The 23,298-nt window shown below is 35.7% G+C and overlaps 2 protein-coding genes across 14 annotated transcripts; both read left to right on the top strand.

The window, feature by feature from the left end:
- Window positions 1-566: 566 nt before the first annotated feature.
- On the top strand, window positions 567-20,674 carry LOC126593125 (EG45-like domain containing protein). Of its 12 annotated transcripts, none has more exons than XR_007612880.1 (6): window positions 567-806; window positions 911-952; window positions 1,296-1,355; window positions 1,548-1,830; window positions 1,981-2,235; window positions 20,389-20,674. XR_007612880.1 is itself a non-coding variant. In XM_050259015.1 (5 exons), the coding sequence occupies exons 1-5, from the start codon at window positions 797-799 to the stop codon at window positions 20,148-20,150; spliced, it is 417 nt and encodes a 138-aa protein (XP_050114972.1). In that variant the 5' UTR covers window positions 567-796; the 3' UTR covers window positions 20,151-20,402. The 12 variants fall into 12 exon arrangements, 8 of the variants coding, with proteins under 8 accessions (XP_050114972.1, XP_050114974.1, XP_050114977.1 ...); XR_007612881.1 differs by lacking the exons at window positions 567-806; window positions 911-952; window positions 1,296-1,355; ... (1 more) ...; window positions 1,981-2,235; window positions 20,389-20,674 and adding exons at window positions 2,495-2,931; window positions 16,968-18,396; window positions 18,495-18,595; ... (1 more) ...; window positions 19,458-19,517; window positions 19,709-19,793; XR_007612882.1 differs by lacking the exons at window positions 567-806; window positions 911-952; window positions 1,296-1,355; ... (1 more) ...; window positions 1,981-2,235; window positions 20,389-20,674 and adding exons at window positions 2,498-3,192; window positions 17,194-18,396; window positions 18,495-18,595; ... (1 more) ...; window positions 19,458-19,517; window positions 19,709-19,793.
- LOC126593124 (EG45-like domain containing protein 2) lies at window positions 15,793-16,847 on the top strand. 2 transcript variants are annotated; one of them, XM_050259012.1, is made up of 3 exons: window positions 15,793-15,958; window positions 16,159-16,441; window positions 16,553-16,847. In XM_050259012.1, the coding sequence occupies exons 1-3, from the start codon at window positions 15,820-15,822 to the stop codon at window positions 16,557-16,559; spliced, it is 429 nt and encodes a 142-aa protein (XP_050114969.1). In that variant the 5' UTR covers window positions 15,793-15,819; the 3' UTR covers window positions 16,560-16,847. The 2 variants fall into 2 exon arrangements, with proteins under 2 accessions (XP_050114969.1, XP_050114968.1); XM_050259011.1 differs by having other exon boundaries at window positions 16,548-16,847.
- Window positions 20,675-23,298: the final 2,624 nt, after the last annotated feature.

Below are 23,298 nucleotides of genomic sequence, written 5' to 3'. Positions count from 1 at the left end.
ATTTCCTTTATTTGGGACTTTAATGAAAAAACAAAATAACTTTTTATTAACCAGAAAAAACACCTAATTATTTTATTTAATAAAAAAAACTTAAATTTTAATAAAAAAAGCTTAAACTTTGGACCGGATCCCCTCCTGAACTTAGTGTATTGAGCGTCTTGAGCAAGGGATCCGGATCGTTGAAATTTGATCCAACGACTACAAACAGAAGGTTCCTCTAAAAGTTATAATATTGTAACCGTTGAATCAAATTTTAACGATCCGATCCTTTACTCAGGGGTCAGTATACTAATCTCAGGGGGGAGGGGATCCGGTTCCCTTAAACTTTGATGGAAAGAATAAAAGTTAACACAATAATAAAAAAGGAACTTTAACGAAAAGCTCCCGATATTGTTCATTTTAACGAAAAAATCATATTTTTACACTAAAAAATCAATATTGATACTATTTACTTTACCCTTTATTTTATCATTGTCGTTAAAACTCAAAGTTTTCAAACATTTTTCATTAGTTTTCTTAATAAAAACCGAGTTCCAAAGGAGACCTGTTCACATACCTGCCACTCTCTTGCGTTTGTGTTGTAGTTTGAACTAAAGGACACCTGTTCACATACCTGCCACCTCAAGCTGAAAAATGAGATCTTAGATAGTGGGAATGCCACCACGTGAACAACCACAAACCCCCATCACTTTAATGGCAAAAATTTAACACCAAAACCACCCTCAAACATTCCTCTCGTCTCCACGAACCGGATTCGTGAAAGGCCGAAGAAAAACCGAGTTCTAGAAGCTTTTAAATGGACCGAGGTAAGGTCTCTAACCATCATATTTGGATGCCTCTCGTTGAATAGATGAATTTTCATATATGGATCGTTGAATTTTCATATATGGATCATTTGAAATTCACCCAGAAACCGGCCAAAAATTCCAGAAACCGATGAGTTTTCCGGCGGGTAATAATATTATTTTTATCATAAGTTTATATTTAAAGTTTTCATAATATTCTATAATTATTTTCTTTCTCCTCCTCTTCATTTCATTCGACTGATAATTAATATTTCATTGTTCGAGCCATTAAATATATTATTTTGACTCGTGTCAATCTTCTTGTGATACGCCACCATCTTAGCAATCAGCATTCCACGTGCCCGCCTCTTTTTTCATTCATAGCTCCCAAAGCCCTCAAAATCAAAGGACCCATTAAAACTGTGGCCGCTCCTTTGACAACATCCTGGGCGGGCTCCGTGAACATGGGACTCTTATTCATGTTGATCGTTTTAGGCCTTTTTTGCACAGAATCAAGTCTAGTTTCTGGCGATCTCGGCACAGCAACTTCTTACGGTCCTCCTTATATGCGTAAGTAAACAACTTATTCATCTCAACGCAATGATTACTGTATTGTTGTGATTGCCTTGATCACAATTACGGGGTTTAAATGGTTTTAAGTGAGTAATTCATGTCTAGTTAGTTGCAGGGGCATTGAGAATTAACTGGATCATGCCAATGACAATTAGCTTTTCTTATGCCATTATTGTAATTGTTGTGCAGCAACAGCATGCTTTGGGAGTAGGCCAGACCAGTTCCCTCCGATGTACCTTTTTGCGGCGGTGAGTGAAGGGTTATGGGACGGTGGTTCTGCGTGTGGAAGGCTCTATAAAGTTAGGTGCCTGAGTGGACCTAATATGCCCTGCAAGAGTGGTGCTACTGTCGAGGTGAAGGTGGTGGACCTTTGCCGTCAATCTCCTTGCCCTTCTACCATAGCCATGTCAACCGATGCTTTTGCAGCCATCTCACACTCACCTTCTACACAAATCAACATCGAATATGCCCAGTAAATATCTATCTAAATTTTCCACTCTCTTATACTTCTAATGTTGGTTTCCTTGTATCTATATACGTATAAATATATGTGTGTATATATATATATACACACACACATATACACACACTAATATACATGTCGATGGTTTGATAAGTGCAGGATCTGAAATCAGCTGAACCAGATCTATATGCTGATCACATACAGCTGAGGATATTTCTCAAAGAACTCTCTCCGATGGCCAACGCTTCTAAATCTTAAAACTTAGCTCTCATCCTTCAACTGTATTATATAATAATGGTCGATAATACTTTCAATTGTATTATCTCATACTTCAACTGTATTAAATAGGATGTTTTTTCATATGTTTAATCTTTTATTGTTTCCTTGTTGGTACTGAAATCTGTTAAAATTGAAGTGGTTTTTCTAGAATGACTTCCTACATAGCCAACAACTTATATTAATTCCTTGTTTGTGGCTGTCTTGGAAACCCACATGTTTTCATGGTGTGGTGGCACTCCTTTATGCTTCGGTTTTCCTTCCACACAATAGTGTTCAATTGCATTGATAACTAGATGTTGCTTATACTTTTGAGTTAGTTTTTTCATCTTTCCTTTTGGCTGTACTGTTCATGCTCTAGGTGAGAGTGTTAACTTTTAAGCTTATTTCCTTGTCAGTGAAAGTTGATTCATCTTCATTCTTTCTCTTCACTGATGGTTGTAAATTTGGTGTCTGCACTAACTGTGAAGCAATACTCGGAGTTTGGAATATTGTCTAGACATGTCTTAGTCTCAAATTTATAGCTTTTGTACAATTAATCTGAAAACAGAAGGGTCCTGGGTTTGTGAATTTCTAGTCTTGATTTGTCATACAATGGCTTGTTGATTACTTATGCTGATACTAGTTCCTCTTATTCTTCCTTCCCTCAACTTACGACATTGAAATTGTCTTCTGGAAAGTTGAGAACATTTCCTGATTTCTTGAGAAATCAATCAAAATTAAGCACTTTGGACCTTTCAGCAAACCTGATTCATGGTGAAATAACCAACTGGATTTGGTTGGGTAGTCTTAGTCAACTAAATCTTTCTTGCAACTCTCTGGTAAATCTACCAGGTCCTGTGGTGCTGGCATATCAAATTGAGCTTTCTTAACTGATTCCGATGGCTGTATTGGCAGCAAAGAATCCTGACCAACTCCAACCAATTCTCTCTGTGAAAAAAAGGGAAGCATTTTGTATTCCCATCCTCCATTGCATTGGTGGTGAAGGTGGCAATGGTGGCATGTCTTCCAGATTGACCACAGTAGCTTCAGGGACCAGGACTGATCTAGGAAGGGTAGAATCTAATGGTTCCAGTGTTTGCTTCATAACTTCAAGTTCCTGGCCTAATGGTAACTGATGTTAAAGCTTGGCTTGGAAGATATTCAGGATGAGATTCCGGAGAAGCATCCCAGCATACTTCCTGATTGATGTGCTCCGCGAATGGTAACTGGTTGTATTGACTCCATATGGTTTTGAGACCCTGTGTCCGTGAAGCATCCTGCTGCTGGTGTTAGACAAGTGTCTGTGGAGCATCCTGCTGCTATGTTAAGCCATGTGCCTGTCAGGCATCCTGTTGATCTATCAGACCATGTATCTATCCTTGCTTGTTGAAGCAGATGTCCTCCTTGCGTGTTCTTGTTTTTCGATCCAACCTTTTTTATGGACGCGTTGGATGCCACAAAACCAGTGGTACCTGGCCAAAGCTTCAAAGACATAGCTCGCAACAATTTTGGTGGTGAATTACCAGGAAGATGCTTGAGAACCTGGTAAGCAATGATGGCTGGCGAAGATGATACCTAGTCAAAAATTAATCACATACAATTTGAAGTTCTAAAGTTCAGTCAGGTATACTATCAGGATGCTATAACAGTTCCCAATAAAGGACTAGAAATGGGCTGGTAAAGACTCTGATTTCAGCCACATTGACATCTCATGCAACAAGTTTAGTGGAGTGGGTTATGGAGTGGGAGGAGTTGTTATTCTTCATATTTTTTTCCTTAATTTTTACTTTGTTCGTGTGATACGTTCATATAATCATAAACCCCTAAATGCCGGCGAGGACTTTCATCAAACATGTGGTGAGCAATTAAACGAGTAGACCAAATAAGCGGCTAAAAGTGCAAATTTTTAGGCTCTCTCTCTTCCTTCAAAACGTGTGCGCAGCATGGCAATGTGTTGGAACTTGTTTCTATCCGAACTACATATGAATAGAACATTCTTTGTTAATTAGTCTCTTATTACAACTAAAAAAGGTAGAGGCGAAAACATAATTTCATAAAATAAAATTTTACTTTTTTTGTTTAAGCCTCATCTACAATTTATTTTAATACCTCTAATTCTTAAAAAAATAAAAAATAACCTTCTATCCCTCTCTCTCTCTAGTTCTTCTCTCTCATTTTCCCCTCTCTCATTCAATTTTAAAAACAAAAATAAAAAATTTCACACACTTTGTGGTCATGTACTAGTTTTTCAAACAAACGATATTGTCTATACTAAGGAGGGTGAGGGTGAGCATAACTTCATAATGATGCTATAATGTGTTTCAAGTTCACTTTTAGCAGGAATCAAATCTAAAAACTCTTACAAACAAGTGAAGAACAACAACAATAGACCGTATTACAAAGTGACAATTGTCGGAACCTGTTAGATTTGCTACGCGTACGGTTCCTGCCCGTGGGTCTTGCGAAGTCGTTGTTGGACCTTAAACCGTTAAAACGAACCACTGTTTGGGCCATATAAAATGCATCTGGGCTTACTATGAGCCCAATGGGCAGTTGGAAAAAATCGGTAAAAGCAATTTTGCCTACAAAAAAGAAGAAAAACATTTCGGTTAGGTAAAAATATTTTTGATATTAGGAATCAATCATGTTTTTTCTTTACTTCTTATATGATTGAAGCTACAAATTAAATTTATTCACCCGAAAAAAATTAGAGGAAATGAACTTAACAAAAGTGAAGTTTGGTAATCTAATTTCTACATTTCACATATTTTTTTTTTTTGGGTAAGAGAGAAAAATGACTCTGTAACAAACTACAAATAAATTTAAAAAAAAATAAACTTGAAAACAACAACTATAAAAAGGTACACTAACCAGTTTCCACTTGACATGTGCTTTGTGCATTCTTATTAGCTTTATCATGTCTAATGTTGTTACCAAATATTATTTTGGATTTTTTTAATTGTCATATGATCTTATACTCCTTTTTTAATTTGTTATATAACTTAAATTTTAAACGATTTGTCATATCAAATTTCAAAAATAATTAATTTGTAATTTCATCCTAACTTGGTTAAGTCTTCTATCCAAAATAAGCCATGTTCAAGGCACATGACTTATTTTCAAGGTTCTTTGAAACATTAGCACGCCTTGATTCTAGGATCGGGGTGTGTCATCAACTGCCTTTTATTTTTAATGGACATGATTGACCACGTTGAATTATCAAAGCTTGTAATTACTTAAACTTCATGTTAGTGAGCCTAATGTACTATTTTAATAGTTCACCATAAGTTAATGAAAACTAATTTATCGCCCACTCTAGCGTACATATATTTTTGTATAAATAAATAAACTTGTGAAAAATGAGGTTAAAAGTCCAAAATAACATTCTTTTGGATGAAAAACTTAATATAATTAATGTGAGATGACAAATTAATAATTCAGAAAATTCGTATGACAAATTGTTTAAAATTTTAGTACCAATGAAAAATTAAAAATATGTATAAATTCATATGACATTTCAAAAATTTCCGCTATTATTTTATTTTCTAAGAGCATCTTCAAATGAGATGTCAAAATGTTCACATCAGCAATAACGGTAAAAAAAAAAGAGATCACTAGTGTTTTCCAACCAAAATGCCAATTCCTATGTGGAATGACATGGAATGGTAGCAGAGGAAGTTGCTGTCAAATTTGACAGCCGCTTCAAATCTATTTTTAGAAATTAATAAATGTTTTTCATAATTTTTATTCTTATCTTTTGTTAAAAAAAAAAAACTAATTACAACTATAAAAAGTAAATAATGTAATAAATAATAGTGTACATTTGACATATCAGTTGGATAAACAAATTTAAAAAAAGATCAATGTGCTACATATTTATAAGCCTTTAAATTTAAATTTTATGTTTAAAATTTGACATCTCATTTGGAGAAGTTCTAAGCGGCTATATATAGGGAAATCTAGGTCGGCTTATTATTTTTTGACAGTTTTTCAGAATCATTTTTATTATTTTTTATTTGTCATACAAGTGCTATATATTGGGAAATCTAGGTCGGCTTGTGATTATGATTTCAAATACAATACATCAATAATATGGTTAAAACGACCTGTCAAATCCGGCTGCAGATTCGCTGTCCCCTTTTACATGTCTCTTTTGTGTATTGTTTACTAATATTTTGACACATATCCTCTAACTTAACTGAGAGATAACACCGTTAAGTTTTTATTTGACATTTAAAAATTAAAAACAAAATCAAACACAGGAGGATCCTTCTGCGGATTTTTGAGTTTCTTCATATCAAAATCCATAGATCAACACCCACAGATCAAAATCCCTAACCAAAACCACCATATTAAAATCCATAACCAAAACTCATGCGACGCAAAGAAAATGACGATAGGCCGAGTTACAGATCAAAATCTCATACTCATACTCTAACATGAACAACCTTACCGCATAGCATCCAATTTAGATGTAGCTTGATAGACTAAATAATACGACAGTACTATTTAGACACTCTTTTTTACCTCACACACAGTATGTTGATTTTGTCCTTTAACCTTTTTCAATTCATTTGATCCGATTGCCAGAAATTAAGAAGAATATGTGGGAGGTAAAAATGAGAGTGTGAATAGCACCAGCCAAATGATATTTGACCTTCCATGCGTGTCTAATTACAATTATCTCTCTAATAGATGTAGGGCCTACCAACACATGTGGATGTCATATTTATTAAAAAGATGATACAAATGATGACACAAATATGTGGTAAGAGTAACATTTTTTTTTATTTAGTCCAAAAAATGGATGAAATTCGAGAGAGTTGAATGCAGATGTCAAAACTTGTCACATATCTCGCATAATTAATTAGGAAAAATTTTAGTCTATTTTCACAAACATATAAGTTTATGATGATATTATGCAATTTTCCGTACTAATTAGTGTTTTCCCTACTATATAGCGTGTTAAGGTTTTTAGTCTACCTTTCTCTCTTCTTCTTTTTTTTCGCTTAAAAAGAACTAGGAATTTACAAAGAGAACCTTTAGGACATTCCTGAATCAATTGATCGAAGTGCAGAGCTTAATAAGCAACATAGGAGAGGGTATAGATCCACACATGTGCAGAGCTGAATAAGCAACATAGGAGAGGGTATAGATCCACATATGTGCAGAGCTCAATAAGCAGCATATTGAAGGGGTGCAATTATAATCTTAAAAAAAATTCCATTTTCTTAATTCGAATAATAAACTTTAGACTATAGTTGTACTCCTTCAATATGTGATGGGACTAGGATTCTCTTCCATCGTCTTTCCATTCCTTTCTATCTCCTCCTCTCACATTTTCTATTTTGTATTTATCTTTCTATAAAGAAAAAATTTGAACATTTTATTTTTCTTGTGAAATAATGTTTCGGATAAGGCCTCATTTTAATTTCTCGGGCCCCCAAAAACTTAAAGTATAGCGACGTAACAGGGGCAAATATCAAAATGTCGATAATATCATATTGATGATCGTTATTATTGTTTGCTTTAGGTGTGCATATTTAATTTCAACACTAAACGAAGCATTTATCGTGATTTTTTCAATTTTGTTGTCCTTATTCACTATAGAAGGAATGTAAGAAAATCAAGCGTGTGAGGCGGAGTTCGAACCTCTTGCCTTCTTTTCATGTTAAGCGACTCTTCTTCTTCCATAACCCAGTTCATCGGTGAAGCAGATTCCACGCATGCAACCTTGGATGAGGATCATGGGGTTCACTCGAGCAATGGCTGACCCATATTATACCTACCCACACATACATGTTAACAATTGTATGTGATTCAATATTTTGATAGATTAGGTGTTGGATTTTTACCCATATATCCCGGATTTTTGCTATGTGGAATTTGAGGTGGGTTTTGCTTGTCAAGAATTTGTGTGTAATATTAATAATAGGGATTGGGTTTCAAAGTTGTATGCTTTGTGCATCATTTGGTGAATGAATTTGATTAGTTCTATTTTTTCAATTGAAATTTGAAAAAAAAATATTCATGCTTTTGTTGCCTAACATCATAGGAGATGTCAAATTTCAAACCTAAAATTTAAATTTGAAGACTTATGTGGCACTTTGACATCTTTTAAATTTTTACTTCCTACCCGATATATCAAATTTTAAACATAAAACAAAAATGGATATTTATTTCCTTTGCATTGGGAATGAAAGAAAATGAATTAAAAGGTATAAAAATATTTAAATATTACATTGGTAACGAAAAGAAACAAGGTTTTTTTAGCCAAAATGGTCCCTGAGATTTGCATAACTTCTCACTTTGGTCCATAAGATTTCAAATTAATAGAAATGGTCCCTGAGATTGTCAACTATCCATCATTGTGGTCATTCCGTTAAAAACTCCGTTAAGTGTCCCAGAACTTTTGGCCGGAAGTTTAGGCAATTTTCAAAGCTTCGTAATTCAATCGTTTCTTAACCAAATTTGACCCATAATTCAAAATGAAGATAGGAAAGTGTAGAATAAGATTATACCTATTTGAAAGCCCAATAGTTGCCGGAGATGGTTGGAAAATAGCCTCAAAGTTGACTGGTCCGAGGGAAAACTGGAAAACTGGAAAACTAGAAAACTCGCCGGAAACTAGGTAAACTTTAAACGTTCATAACTTCTTCAATACTCAACGAAATCAAGTAACAAAAATTATACTTCTCGATGAGACGAAGAGAATGGTACATTTTTTAGATGCTAACTCGTCGTGGTTTGGTCGAAAAATGGCTCGAAAATGGCTGTCTTAGTCTCGAGTTAGCCACTTTCGAGCCGTTTTTCAGCCAAACCACAATGAGTTAGCCGTAAAAAAATGTACCATTCTCTTCATCTCGTTGAGAAGTATGATTTTTGTTTATGAATTAATTGATTTCGTTGAGTATTGAAGAAGTTATGAACGTTTAAAGTTTACCCAGTTTCTGGCAAGTTTTCTAGTTTTCCCTCGGACCAGTCAACTTTGAAGCTATTTTTCGACCATCTCCAGCAACCATTGGGCTTCCAAGTAGGTATAATCTTATTCTACACTTTCCTATCTTCATTTTGATATATTATGGGTCGAATTTGGTTAAGAAACGATTGAGTTACGAAACTTTGAAAATTGCCCAAACTTCCGGCCAAGAGCTCCGGGACACTTAACGGAAGGACCAAAATGATGGATAGTGGACAATCTCAGGGACCACTTCTATTGATTTGAAATCTTAGGGACCAAAGTGAGGAGTTATGCAAATCTCAGTGACTATTTTGGCTAAAAAACCAAGAAACAAAAAGGCAATGCTTTAAATCAATAAAAAGCATTTAATAATTGATTTTTTTTTTTTTGAAGGCGCTATCAAATTTGGCAGCAAATGGAAGAGAAGTCTTTCCATGTCATGCCATATCAGATTTGCCTTCTCGGTTGGAAGACATTATTGTTATCTTTTATTATCGTTATTACTGATTTGGACATTTTGACATTTTCTTTGGAGATGCTCTAAGTTAATGAATCAATTTGATTGGTTATGTGTACTACGATGTTAAAGAAAAGCCAAAACAAAACGAAACATAAAAAAAGGAAAATTAACAAGAGTGATCGAACGATGATGAACAAGTAGCCAAATATTTTTCAGTTTGTGGATGTGCAGAGTCAAGGAAGTAGACATCACCAAGCCAAACATTTCCCAGGTAAGGAATTTCGTCGCGCTTGATGAATCCATCTGCTTGATTCCCTCTGACGTGTTTCATTCGTATCATTGTTATTGATACCTGTCAAGGAAAACATATGATCATTTCCCGCTGTTCTAATTCGTTAAATTGAATACGCAATTATTAGAAGAAAATGAACATTGCCGATATATTAATTTTCATATTTTGAATTTTGAGCTGTGGTAGATTTAAATTTCATGGCTCAGTAGGATTTTTTTTTCTGGAGTTTTCTTTTTCTTCTTTTCTTTTGTTATAGATTGTAGGCAAGGCAAGAGTATAGTTAGAATCATTGGCAATTGGGCATTGTAGACTAACAAAAAAAAAATTGAATATTATAAAATGAAGAAATTTAAATTTAAAAAAATAAAAAGCCAAAATTTCAAAGTATAAAGTTGCCGAATAAGAAATGTGTTGTCGGGAAAGAGGAAGAAAAGAAGCATAAAAGTCATACGTACGGAGATCTATTTATTTATTTATTTTTCTTATCAGTTATCATTTTAAAGAGGTAAAAAAGGAAAGGGACACGGGAAGAGGGCAAAAAGAGAACAAAATAATGGCTTCTGCTACTTCAATGCTTTGGGTAAGAAAAAAGGGTTTCCTCCACTCACTTTGATTGAACTTTTCATTATTTTTACTTTCCCTTGCTATATATGTATACTATATGTTTCTTCTTTATGTGTTTCTAATTCGAGATTGTGTCTTTTTTGCAGAGCATCTGGTGTGGAAACACACCGGCGGGGCTCACGCATATGAGTCGATATTGCCAATATCTTAAGCCGCCTAGGAGATTAATTGATAAGGGGTTTCAACAAAAGGTCTTGGCAATAGTGTGTGAGGTACTAAATTATTAATAGAATGGTTCTTCTCATTATTGATGTCAGACTAAAATGTGGCTCTAATCTAAGCCCCCCAAATTTCAAAATGGGGTATGATATCCACACACCCTATTCTACTTCTTGCATACTCTTCTAATTTTCGGCCGTTGGATCAGATGAATTGAAGAAGATCAACGGACATAAATTAACAAGGGGTGTGTGAGAAGTAATTTGGGGTGTGTGGATAGCACACCCCTTCCAAAATAGCATACAAGAACGCTGATGTTTACCCATATAATATCCGAAGTTACGGAGAACCAAATATGTTTAGATTAATCGCTATTGGGATGTTTAAAAATAAGGTTTTAGCCAAGTCCCAACATGAGGTTGAGGTTCTCTCTGTTTTGGGTTGTGGGTCAGGGACTTGGATTCTCTGCCCTCCCATTTCGGTGCCCTCCCCGTGCCCTCCTATTTTGTGTGGTCACGGTTAATCCATGCTAACATTTTATATTATTTTTTATAAAAATAATAAGACAAAAAAAATAGTAATATAAAATATTGACGTGGCTTAACCGTGACCACACAAACAAGAGGGCACGGGGAGGGCATCGAATTGGGAGGGCAGAGAATCCAAGTCCGTGGGTCAGATATATAAGACACTGACACTTTAAGTGTTTGAAACATGTGCAAAATATATGTATATTGGTTACTATGCTTTGAAAAAAAGAAAAAAAAAATCTTTCTAAAAACAGGTTAGACTCTGCTTCTGTTTTTCTACTTTTATTGACAGCAGTTTAAAAAAAAATATTTTTTTAATTTTTACCAAACACGTTTAATGTTCTAAATTTTTTAATAAGTTGTTTTTTTTAAAGCACTACAATCTCAAACCAACTCTAAGCCATAACCTAGAAACTATTTTTCTCTTCCAACCCTTATGTCTTAAAATTTTAGTCTGACATTATTAACTAATGATTTTAGCCTAATTTTTTTGGTAACTTTAAAAAAAATAAAATTTATGTAGATTATCCTAATTTATTTTTATGAACATTTTAATCTAAAAATATTTAAATTTTGATAAGTAATTAAAAATCATACAAATACATAGGTATTTATAAAGTTTTAAGTTAAATTTGATTTAAATAATTAAAAAAAAATTATTTTAGAGTTAGATTTAATTTTGGACCATCAATTTTTTTTTTTTTACCATTAGATTTGATCTCATTTGATCATAGCCATTAGATTATAAGAAAAAAAAAACAAAAAAAATGTTTGAAATATGACTTGGTGGATCTATAATAATTTAAGTCAAGCTTACATCGTGATATAATTTAGCTACGAGATAAATGTTCTTCCCAGAGCATATTTTAGCCCAATAGTAAGAGAATTAAAGAAATTCTCTTAGACAACTAGAGACATGCAAATTGATTTCAACCGTGACAATGATATGGATGATTTAAGAAATATTTTCTAATATGCGTGGGTGTAAAGAAATATTTTCTAATAAGCGTGGGTGTATCTATAAACAACAAATTTTCAACTTATCCTCAGTGGAAGTAAAAAAAAATTAGCAGTTGAGGTTGGTAAATATTATATTGCACATCCTCTTTCTCTCTCTCTCTTTATATATGTCTAGATTTCCAGAAAGGATTAGGATCTTCTCCAGATTCAATTATGCGGAACCTTCTGATCACGCAATCTTGATCGTTCATAAAAATTAGGAATCAATTATGATTTTTGTAATTTTTTCCCAAATCGACCCATCAGCGCCGTACCTTTTCACCGTTCAAGATGGCTGCAAATTCTAAAATAATTTTCATCCTTCACTAATTTTCAACAGAAAAAATTGAAAGTGTTTCAATTTGTTTCAAACTTTTAGGATAGTGAAAAGAACAAGAATGATGCGTATCTCATTAAAATGGTTGATCCCATTTCTTAGTAATTATAATTAGTACATAATAAATACATCTTAGTAATTCAATATCAGTTCAAGTGTAGTGAACTAGGGAACCAACGAAATGGGGTTTTTGCGTATAAGTCACAACGTGCTCATATTTGTCACAATATAGTAGGGGAGAAGATAATTACACTGTGAAACACTTTGAACTTTGAAGTCTTGTCGTTGAATTATGTAAATCATTTTAACCAGAGTATAAGATTCAACTCACACGCAAGGGTCAAAAACAACACAAATAAAGAAAAAGTTGATAGTCAAAGTGTTGAGGTAGGTTAAGATGGTGGGTTAGGATAAGGACAGGTTCATATCAACTTGACAATAATTCACTGATCTTTGTCTAATTGCGAGTCTGATGGACGGAGTTTGACAAGATATTTGGTGAAGGACTATTTCCATGCATGCCTACACGTGGAATTTTGGACGGTGATGATGATAATGCAGCTTGAAATGTATAGGAGATCCCCGTGAAATTGTTGGGTGGTTTGAGTAACGAGTAAGTATCGAATTCAACAGACAGATTAATGATGAGATATTACAAGCATCCTATTTAAAAAACAAAAGGATTATACCACATGGGTTTTTATAATTTTTTTTTATCTGTATGGACAAATTTGACAGGCAAACATGAGACCCACAATTGTCATTACATCACTTAACGATCAAATTGACAATTCAATTAATGGAACTATGGAATTGTAATAAAAACAAGTAAATTTATGCGATTGAAATGTTTTTTAAAATGACGTATGAGGTTTCAATTGCACTTACAATCAAACGTGAGAGAATAAAATGTAATTTACCTTACATATTATATATATATTGGATGGTTTGATATGTAGGATATGAAATCAGCCGAGCAAGATATATGATGACCACATACAGCTGAGGATATATATTATCAAGTATAGCGGCTTTGTAGTTTATGTAGAACTCAAGTTTATAATGATATAGAGAAACATTGTAGTAATTCGTTGGCTTGACAACTCGTAAACCCAGATAAATTCACCATCTATTTTTCTAAAAATACCCCAACGGGATCCTTTGCCAAAATGGGTGGCCTTGGCATCTGTTAAGCATCTTATAAAACAAAAAAAATTCAAGGATGGAAATCAAACTCTCTCTCTTGCTGGACGTGAGGTCCTTATTAAAGCAGTTGCTTACGCTATTCCTACTTACCGATTTGTGGTTGCAAGTCTCTCTTCAAAATTGCGGCAGCAAATGATATATTTGTTTGGCTTTGTACTATGGCCTAAATTGGCATAATAAGGTTTATAAAGCACAAGATATTGAGCAAAAAGTGTCAATTTCATTGTAGTGCAATAGTGATCAAATGGGGTATATGAAAAATGAGTAAATCATTCATTTATATTATAATATGTAAATTGTCACATCCTGGCTCGGACCCCCACCACATCTCGGGTTCGACTCCACCGTAGCACGATATTGTCCGCTTTGAGCCCTGACCGCCCTCACGGTTTTGTTTCTGAGAACTCAGACGAGAACTTCTTAGTGGGTCACCCATCATAGGATTGCTCTCGCGCGAACTCGCTTAACTTCGGAGTTCCGATGGAATCCGAAGCTAGTGAGCTCCTAAAAGGCCTCGTGCTAGGTAGAGATGAGAATATACATAAAAGGCTTAGATGATCCACTTATCTGGACGATGTGAGATGTTACATAAATTGATTAATAGTAGTATGTAATAGCGTGACAGTCATAAAATGTTGCCTTGTCTTGAAGAGCAACGCACATTGCACATAAATATTTTCACATAACGCATCGGGCCAATAATATTACGTTAAGTGAGAAGAAGCTTTTGTATCATTTTTTTTTTAATTTTGCTAACACCCTATCCACTAGAAGACCATGGGGGAGCTTTTGTATCAAACATATTTACAAAATGTCACAATTAAGGCATATTCCCTACCTGTAATTATTATTATATTATTATTTTGGATGGTCATAATTCATCTCTCACAGTCGGACCCAGAGCAATTTATACCCCACCCACCCATGTCTTCATATGGCAGCTAGAGATCATATAATTATGGAATGAACAAGAAACGAACGTGGGGAAGAGAAACTCACAATGTGCTCATATTTGTCACAATATAGTAGATGAAAATTGGGAGAAGATAATACACTGAAACACTTCGAAGTCTGGTCGTTGAATTATGTAAATCTTTTTAACCTGAGTACAAGATTTTGTTGGTGCAATTTTTCCTTATATTTATGGGCAACTCAGCCGCGAAATCTCCTTTCACATGCAAGGGTAAAAAACAACACAAATTAAGAAAAAGTTGAAGCCCTTGGACTATTTAGTCAAAGTGTCGTGCATGGACGAAGTTAGAAATTTGTAAGAATAGGGGCATCCTCAAACAACAAGGTACAATTAAAAAACTTAAGAATTTACTGTACAAAACACTTATTTGTTAAAGTGAACAGTACCGTGAGCTTTTCGTTAAAGTTCCCTATATATTAATCCATAAAGTTTTTCGTACAATATCTTACAATATTCCTCGACGTGTTTTCATGTTTTGAAAGCGGTGCATAACAACATCATTACTAATACCATCAAATATCTCTCTTTATAAAAATAATCATGACATTATTCATCTATTGATCTATCATTCGATTTCTCAATCGATTCTTCAGAAATTTCATGGCTGAAAATATTTTTTCAATTGTAGCAGTATAGCAACTGGAAGAGTTAGTACAATGTCACAAACATGTAAACTAACACCTTGTATTTTTTCCATTGAACCATTTTTTTTATGACGTTAGAATTGAAATGCAATCCATTTTTTCATTTGTAGTTTAATTAGGCCTATACAGATCCGTCCTTGGTGTCGTGGTAGGGTTAGTTGGTGGATTAGTCGTGGTAGGGTAAGTTGGTGGATTAGAATAGGGAGAGGTTCATCATTTGAATTTGTCCAATTGTAGCAAAATAGTAGTAATAATAATAATAACCGAGTTCTAGAAGCTTTTAAATGGACCGACTCTTCTGGCAATGTTATCTCCGATTACGGCCAAGGTAAGGTCTCTAATGATCATATTTGGATGCCTCTTGTTGAATAAATGAATTTTCATACATTGTCCATCCATTAACTTTGACTCATGTCAATCTCTTTCGTTGTTGTGAGTGGTCACCATCTTAGCAATCAAATTTCCACGTGCCCCATACTGGGGCCTCGTCTCTCTTGAGCCTCTAGTTGCACCGCCTCTTTTTTCATTCATAGCTCCCAAAACCCTCGTTAAATAATGGGTGGGCGCTCCTTTGACCACATCTTCAGCATGGAACTCTTATTCATGTTAATGGTTTTAAGCTTTTTTTGCACAGAATTAAGGCTAGTTTCTGGCGATCTCGGGACAGCAACTCCATACAGTCCTCCTTATATTCGTGAGTCAACAACTTATTCATCTCAACGCAATGATTACTGTATTGTTGTGATTGCCTTAATCACAATTAGGGGGTTTAAATGGTTTTCAGTGAGTAATTCATGTCTTGTTAGTTGCAGGTTGAATAGGGCATTGAGAATTAATTGGATCATATCAATGACAATTACCTTTTATTTTGCCATTATTGTAATTGTTGAGCAGCAACAAGATGCTTTGGGACTAGGCCAGACCAGTTCCCTCCGATGTACCTTTTTGTGGCGGTGAGTGAAGGGTTGTGGGACGGTGGGTCTGCGTGCGGACGGATCTATAAAATTAGGTGCCTGAGTGGACCTAATATGCCCTGCAAGGGTCGTGCTACCGTGGAGGCGAAGGTGGTGGATTTTTGCCGTCAATCTCCATGCCCTTCTACCATAGCCATGTCAACCGATGCTTTTGCAGCCATCTCTCACAATTCTTCTGCACCAATTAACATCGAATATGCCCAGTAAATATCTATCTGAATTTTCCACTCTCTTATACTTCTACTGTGGTACGTATATGTATACACACACACACACACACACTAATATACATGTCGATGGTTTGATAAGTGCAGGATATGAAATCAGCTGAACCAGATATGTGCTGATCACATACAGCTGAGGATATTAGTCAAAGAACTCTGTCCGACGGCCTACTTCTAAATCTTAAAACGTAGCTCGCGGACTTTCAACTGTATACATAATAATGGTCGATAATTTCGACCTTTTTACTATTATTCAATAATTTAAATAGGATGTTTTTTCATATGTTTAATCTTTCCTGTTGCCTTGTTGGTACTGAAATCTGTTAAAATAAAAGTTGTAACTTGTAAGCTTATTTCCTTGTTAGTGAAAGTTGATTCATCTTCATTGAGTTCCATTCTTTCTCTTCACGGTTGGTTGCAAGTCTTGGGCTAGTTTGGAGTCTGCACTAACTGAGAAGCAATACTCTGGAGTTTGGAATATTGTCTAGACATGTCCTAATACCAGGTCCTGTGGTGCTGGCATATCAAATTGAGCTTTCTCAACAGATTCCGAAGGCTGTATTGGCAGCCAAGAATCCTGCCCAACTCCAACCAATTCTCTCTGTGGAAAAAGGGCAGCATGTTGTGTTCCCATCCTCCATCGCATTGGTGGTAAAGGTGGCAATGGTGGCATGTCTTCCAGATTTACCACAGTAGCTTCAGGAGCCAGGACTGTTCTTGGAAGAGTTCAGGGGCCAGGACTGATCTAGCATGTTGTATTCCCATCCCCCATCGCATTGGTGATACGTTCATATAATTATAAACCCCGAAATGCCGGCGAGGACTTTCATCAAACATGTGGTGAACCATTAAACTAGTACACCAAATAAGCGGCTAAAAGTGTAAATTTTTAGGGTAAGTACGTGAAGAGAAGTGCGCCATTCATGCTCTCTCTCCCTATCTCTCTCTATTGGGCAAAGTGTTGGAACTTGTTTTTATCTAAATTACATATGAATAGAATTTTTTTTGTCAATCAAAAGAGGTTTAAAAAGACTATTTAATCTCTTATTACTTTAGTCTAAAGAAAGCATTGGAATTGGCACTGTAAAAATGAACAGTGATTTGGGCTGAATTTCACTTTATTTACGAGGCTGCCACTGACTCTCTCTGCCGTTGATCTTCATGCCACGTGTTGATAATTGTGGAAAGGCAGGGGTGCGATGGCCATTTTAGTCTGTAGGGTTTCGAACGGATTGGGTGGGTTAGAGACTTTCATTTCCTTTCCGAAGTTGCAGTGGGACTCGGTGAGACCATGCTGTCGGGGGAGAGAGAGAGAGCGAGCAGGAGAGAAGCGAGAGAGATAGGGATTTGGTGAGAGGAAGGCATGCGGCTTGTAGACAGACAGAGTCACAGGTGGTGTACGATTCGAGGGAAAGAAAGAGAGGGGATTGAGTGATGATGCTCAATTTGGGAAGAGAAAGAGAGAGAGAGAGGGAGAGCGCGATTTTGGGGTTAGGCGATGGCGGTAGAGAGGATGAGGGTTGTTGCATCCGTGTCACTCAAAGTGGGTTGCGAGAGAGTGAGGGGGCCGGAGTTGGGGTAAGGCTTGGGCTGGGTTTATGAAATGGGGGAGGAGGGTGTGAAATGCCATGTAGAGGAAGGGAGAGGGTGCCAAAAAACGTGGGTTGCAGAGCTACAACGAGGGAGATAGGCGTGGATTGGCAGGGAGGGGAAGGGAGAGGGAGGAGTGAGGCTTGCCAAAAAAAGTGTTGGATTGATTTTTCCTCCTCAAATCAAGGGTTGGTGTCGGGATTGAGGGGTGGGTCCAAAATGGGTATGGTTCTGAGGGAAAGAGGGATGGCAGAGACAGAGCTCATGGAGTTGGGCGTGGGAATTCCACAAATCAAGGGCTGCTGTCAATGGCTGTTAATATCAGCAATGAGCATGATTGGGATGTGAGTTCTCCCAACCTTTTGATTAATTTTTTATATTTTGGCTTTTTATATAAGCATGTAAATGTTTAATTTCCATTTGAAAACTTGGGGAATTCTAGGTATATTGTTAATGGACGAAGCTCAGTCTCAAACTCCTCAAACGATCTCTCGATCTCTTCGCCCCCGCCTATGGCGAACTCCCTCTTCCCAACCCCGAGAGGTACTGCCATTGCCTTTACTTTTTGTAATTTTTGGTGTTCGTGAAATTATTGAGTTGAATGTAGGTTTTTTTGTTTGTTTGAAAATTTGTGTTTTAATTGTTGCTCACTCTTTTTTTTTCTTGCAGTAAAAGACTTCTTATGAGCCACAAGGTTAGTGAAATTATAGAGTTGAAATTGTTAGTGTTTTTCTTTTGTTTTTTGTGAATTATAAGCTTTGTGAAATTATTAAGTTGAATGTAGTTTTTTTGTGTGTGTTAAGTATATTGTTAGGACTATAGATTTGGATTGAACTCAATGTTGTCCGTGTATATAAATATGTGTTTGCATATGGATTTATACATAATGGGAGGATGGATGGATAGGTGTATGCTTAGTTTGTAAGAGAAGAAGAGAAAACGAAAACCACACCAAACAACTCGCATTTAAAGCTCCTTTTCTTTTTCTCTTTTGACATAAATCTTTCTTTGTTAGATTGTTAGGGGGCTGCACTGTGTGAGGGATTACTATAGATACTAGCCTTACGTGACTGCCTTGATTTATGCATGATGGAACTAAATTACTTTAGAATAGATAGTTTTTTTGGTCTTCTTTCTTTTGTTGGAATGTTGTCACTGTAATCTGTTAATTTTGGATTGTGTAGTGTCATGGGTTCTGTAGAATTAGACTCCAGTTGTGTCATCCCACAAACAATTATGCCATGAGTGGGATGCCCCCCGCCTCTTTTTTCATTCATAGCTCCCAAAACCCTCAAAATCAAAGGACCCATTAAAACTGTGGCTGCTCCTTTGACAACATCCTGGGCGGGCTCCATGAACGTGGGACTCTTATTCATGTTGATCGTTTTAGGCTTTTTTTGCACAGAATCAAGGCTAGTTTCTGGCGATCTCGCCACAGCAACTTCTTACGGTCCTCCTTATATGTGTAAGTAAACAACTTATTCATCTCAACGCAATGATTACTGTATTGTTGTGATTGCCTTATCACAATTAGGGGGTTTAAATGGTTTTAAGTGAGTAATTTATGTCTAGTTAGTTGCAGGGGCATTGAGAATTAATTGGATCATGTCAATGACAATTAGCTTTTCTTATGCCATTATTGTAATTGTTGTGCAGCAACAACATGCTTTGGGAGTAGGCCAGACCAGTTCCCTCCGATGTACCTTTTTGTGGCGGTGAGTGAAGGGTTGTGGCACGGTGGTTTTGCGTGTGGAAGGCTCTATAAAATTAGGTGCCTGAGTGGATTTAATATGCCCTGCAAGGGTGGTGCTACTGTGGAGGTGAAGGTGGTCGACCTTTGCCGTCAATCTCCTTGCCCTTCTACCATAGCCATGTCAACCGATGCTTTTGCAGCCATCTCACACTCACCTTCTACACGAATCAACATCGAATATGTCCAGTAAATATCTAAATTTTCCACTCCCTTATAATTCTAATGTTGGTTTCCTTATATCTATATACGTATAAATATATGTATATATATATACACACACACACATGTACACACGCTAATATACATGTCGATGGTTTGATAAGTGCAGGATCTGAAATCAGCTGAACCAGATCTATATGCTGATCACATACAGCTGAGGATATTTCTCAAAGAACTCTGTCCGACGGCCAACGCTTCTAATTCTTAAAACTTAGCTCTCATCCTTCAACTGTATTATATAATAATGGTCGATAATACTTTCAACTGTATTATCTCATACTTCAACTGTATTAAATAGGATGTTTTTCATATGTTTAATCTTTTATTGTTGCCTTGTTGGTACTGAAATCTGTTAAAATTGAAGTGGTTTTTCTAGAATGACTTCCCACATACCAAACAACTTATATTAATTCCTTGTTTATGGCTGTCTTGGAAACCCCACATGTTTTCATGGTGCGGTGGCACTCCTTTATGCTTTGGTTTTCCTTCCACACCATAGTTTTCAATTGCATTGATAACTAGATGTTGCTTATACTTTTGAGTTAGTTTTTTCATCTTTCCCTTTGGCTGTACTGTTCATGCTCTAGGTGAGAGTGTTGTAACTTGTAATCTTATTTCCTTGTTAGTGAAAGTTGATTCATGTTCATTGAGTTCCGTTCTTTCTCTTCACTGTTGGTTGTAAATTTGGTGTCTGCACTAACTGTGAAGCAATACTCTTGGAGTTTGGAATATTGTCTAGACATGTCTTAGTCTCAAATTTATAGCTTCTGTACAATTAATTTGAAAACAGAAGGGTCCTGGGTTTGTGAATTTCGAGTCTTGATTTGTCATACAATAGCTTGTTGATTACTTATTCTAATACTAGTTCCTCTTATTCTTCCTTCCCTCAACTTACGACATTGAAATTGTCTTCTGGAAAGTTGAGAACATTTCCTGATTTCTTGAGAAATCAATCAAAATTAAGCACTTTGGACCTTTCAGCAAACCTGATTCATGGTGAAATAACCAACTGGATTTGGAAGTTCAGTAGGCTTAGTCAACTAAATCTTTCTTGCAACTCTCTGGTAATCTACCAGGTCCTGTGGTGCTGGCATATCAAATTGAGCTTTCTCAACTGATTCCGATGGCTGTATTGGCAGCAAAGAATCCTGACCAACTCCAACCAATTCTCTCTCTGAAAAAAAGGGGAAGCATGTTGTATTCCCATCCCCCATTGCAATGGTGGTAAAGGTGGCAATGGTGGCATGTCTTCCAGATTGATCACAGTAGCTTCAGGGGCCAGGACTGATCTAGGAAGGGTAGAATCTAATGGTTCCAGTGTTTGCTTCATAACATCAAGTTCCTGGCCTAATGGTAACTCTGATGTTAAAGCTTGGCTTGGAAGATATTCAGGATGAGATTCCGGAGAAGCATCCCAGCATACGATTTGAAGTTCTAAGGTTCAGTCAGATGTACTATCAGGAGGCTATAACAGTTATCAATAAAGGACTGGAAATGGGTTGGTAAAGATTCTAATTGTTTTCAGCTACATTGACATCTCATGCAACAAGTTTAATGGAGTGAGAGGAGTTATTCTTCATATTTTTTTTCTTAATTTTTTTCTTTGTTCATGTGATACGGTCATATAATTATAAACCCCGCAATGCCAACGAGGACTTTCATCAAACATGTGGTGAGCCATTAAATGGAAAGGGATCCTTTCCGGATCCCTTCCACCTAATCCTCATGACCTACAAATTCGGACCCTTGACATTTTGATCTAACGACTAAAAACAGGGAGTTTTATTAAAAGTTATAATAACTTTAACCATTGGATCAAATTTCAAAGACCCAGTTTTGTGGGTCATGAGGAGTAAAACAAAGGGATCTGAAGAGGATCCCTTTCCCCATTAAACTAGTACACCAAATAAGTATGTGAACAAAAGTTCGCCATTGATGCTCTCTCTCTCTCTCCCTTCTTTGCAAAACGTGGTGCGCACTGCGCAGCATGGTAAAGTGTTGGAACTCGTTTTTATCTCAGTTACATATGAATATAACTTCTTTGTCAATAAAAAAGGGTGAAAATTGACCAAAAATAAAAATAAAAAAAAGACGAAAAAACTATTTAATCTCTTATTACAACAAAAAAAAGAAGGTAGGGGTGAAAACATAATTTCACAAAACAGAATTTTGCTTTTTTTTTGTTTAAGTTTCACGTACAATTGATTTTAATATATCTAATTCTTAGAAAATAAAAAATAAACTTCTCTTCCTCTCTCCAGTTCCACGTTCTCTCTCATTTTTCCCTCTCTCATTCAATTTAAAAAAACAAAAATAAAAAATTTCACACACTTTGTGATCATGTACTAGTTTTTTTAACAAACGATATTATTCATACTAAGGAGGGTGAGCTTAGCCTCATACTTGTGCTATAATGATATAATATGGTTTAAGTTCACTTTTGACGGGAATCGAATCTAAAAACTTTTACTGTGAAGAGTAATACCAATAGACCGTAGTTACAAAATGACAATTGTTGGAAATTGTTAGATTTGCTACGCGTACGGTTCCAGCCCGTGGGTCTTGCGACGGAGTCGTTGTTGGACCTTAAATCGTTAAAACGAACACTGTTTGGGCCATATAAAATGCATCTGGGCTTACTATATGCCCAATGGGCAATTGGAAAGAATCGGTAAAAGCAATTTTGCCTACAAAAAAGAAGAAAAACATTTCGGTAAGGTAACAATATTTTTAATATTAGGAATCAATCATGTTTTTTCTTTACTTCTTATTGATTGAAGATGCAAATTAAATTTATTCACCCGGAAAAATTAGAGGAAATGAACTTCACTTTTGTTTGACATTAGAAGGCAAAATGGTAAGTTTGGTAATCTAATTTTTACATTTCACATTTTTTTTTGGTTAGAGAGAAAAATGACTCTGTAACAAACTACAAATAAAATAAAATAAAATAAAAACTTGAAAACAACAACTATAAAAAGATACACTAACCAGTTTCCACTTGACATGTGCTTTGTGCATTCTTAGTAGCTTTCTCATGTCTAATGTTGTTACTAAATATTATTTTTCAATTTTTTTTTGAATTGTCATATTACCTTACACCCCTTTTATAATTTGTTATGTAAACTTAAATTTTAAGCGATTTATCATATAAAATTTTGAAAACAATTAATTTGTCATGTCACCCTAACTCCTTTAAATTTTCTATCCAAAATAAACGATGTTCAAGGCACATAACTTATTTTCAAGGTTCTTTGGAACATTTCAACTGCCT

This window comes from Malus sylvestris, chromosome 12 (genome assembly GCF_916048215.2).
Source record: "Malus sylvestris chromosome 12, drMalSylv7.2, whole genome shotgun sequence".
Taxonomy (NCBI): domain Eukaryota; kingdom Viridiplantae; phylum Streptophyta; class Magnoliopsida; order Rosales; family Rosaceae; genus Malus; species Malus sylvestris.
This window is presented reverse-complemented; position numbering and strand designations above follow the sequence as displayed.

What these genes read in the sequence shown, in the direction of transcription:
- LOC126593125 (XM_050259015.1), top strand. An exon ending in TTACGGTCCTCCTTATATGC is followed by an intron (nt 1,356 to 19,708) that starts GTAAGTAAACAA and finishes ATTGTTGTGCAG; the next exon opens with CAACAACATGCTTTGGGAGT. An exon ending in ATCAACATCGAATATGTCCA is followed by an intron (nt 19,992 to 20,128) that starts GTAAATATCTAA and finishes TGGTTTGATAAG; the next exon opens with TGCAGGATCTGAAATCAGCT.
- LOC126593124 (XM_050259011.1), top strand. Translation starts at nt 15,820, where the DNA reads ATGGGTGGGCGCTCCTTTGACCACATCTTCAGCATGGAACTCTTATTC. An exon ending in ATACAGTCCTCCTTATATTC is followed by an intron (nt 15,959 to 16,158) that starts GTGAGTCAACAA and finishes ATTGTTGAGCAG; the next exon opens with CAACAAGATGCTTTGGGACT. An exon ending in ATTAACATCGAATATGCCCA is followed by an intron (nt 16,442 to 16,547) that starts GTAAATATCTAT and finishes TGGTTTGATAAG; the next exon opens with TGCAGGATATGAAATCAGCT.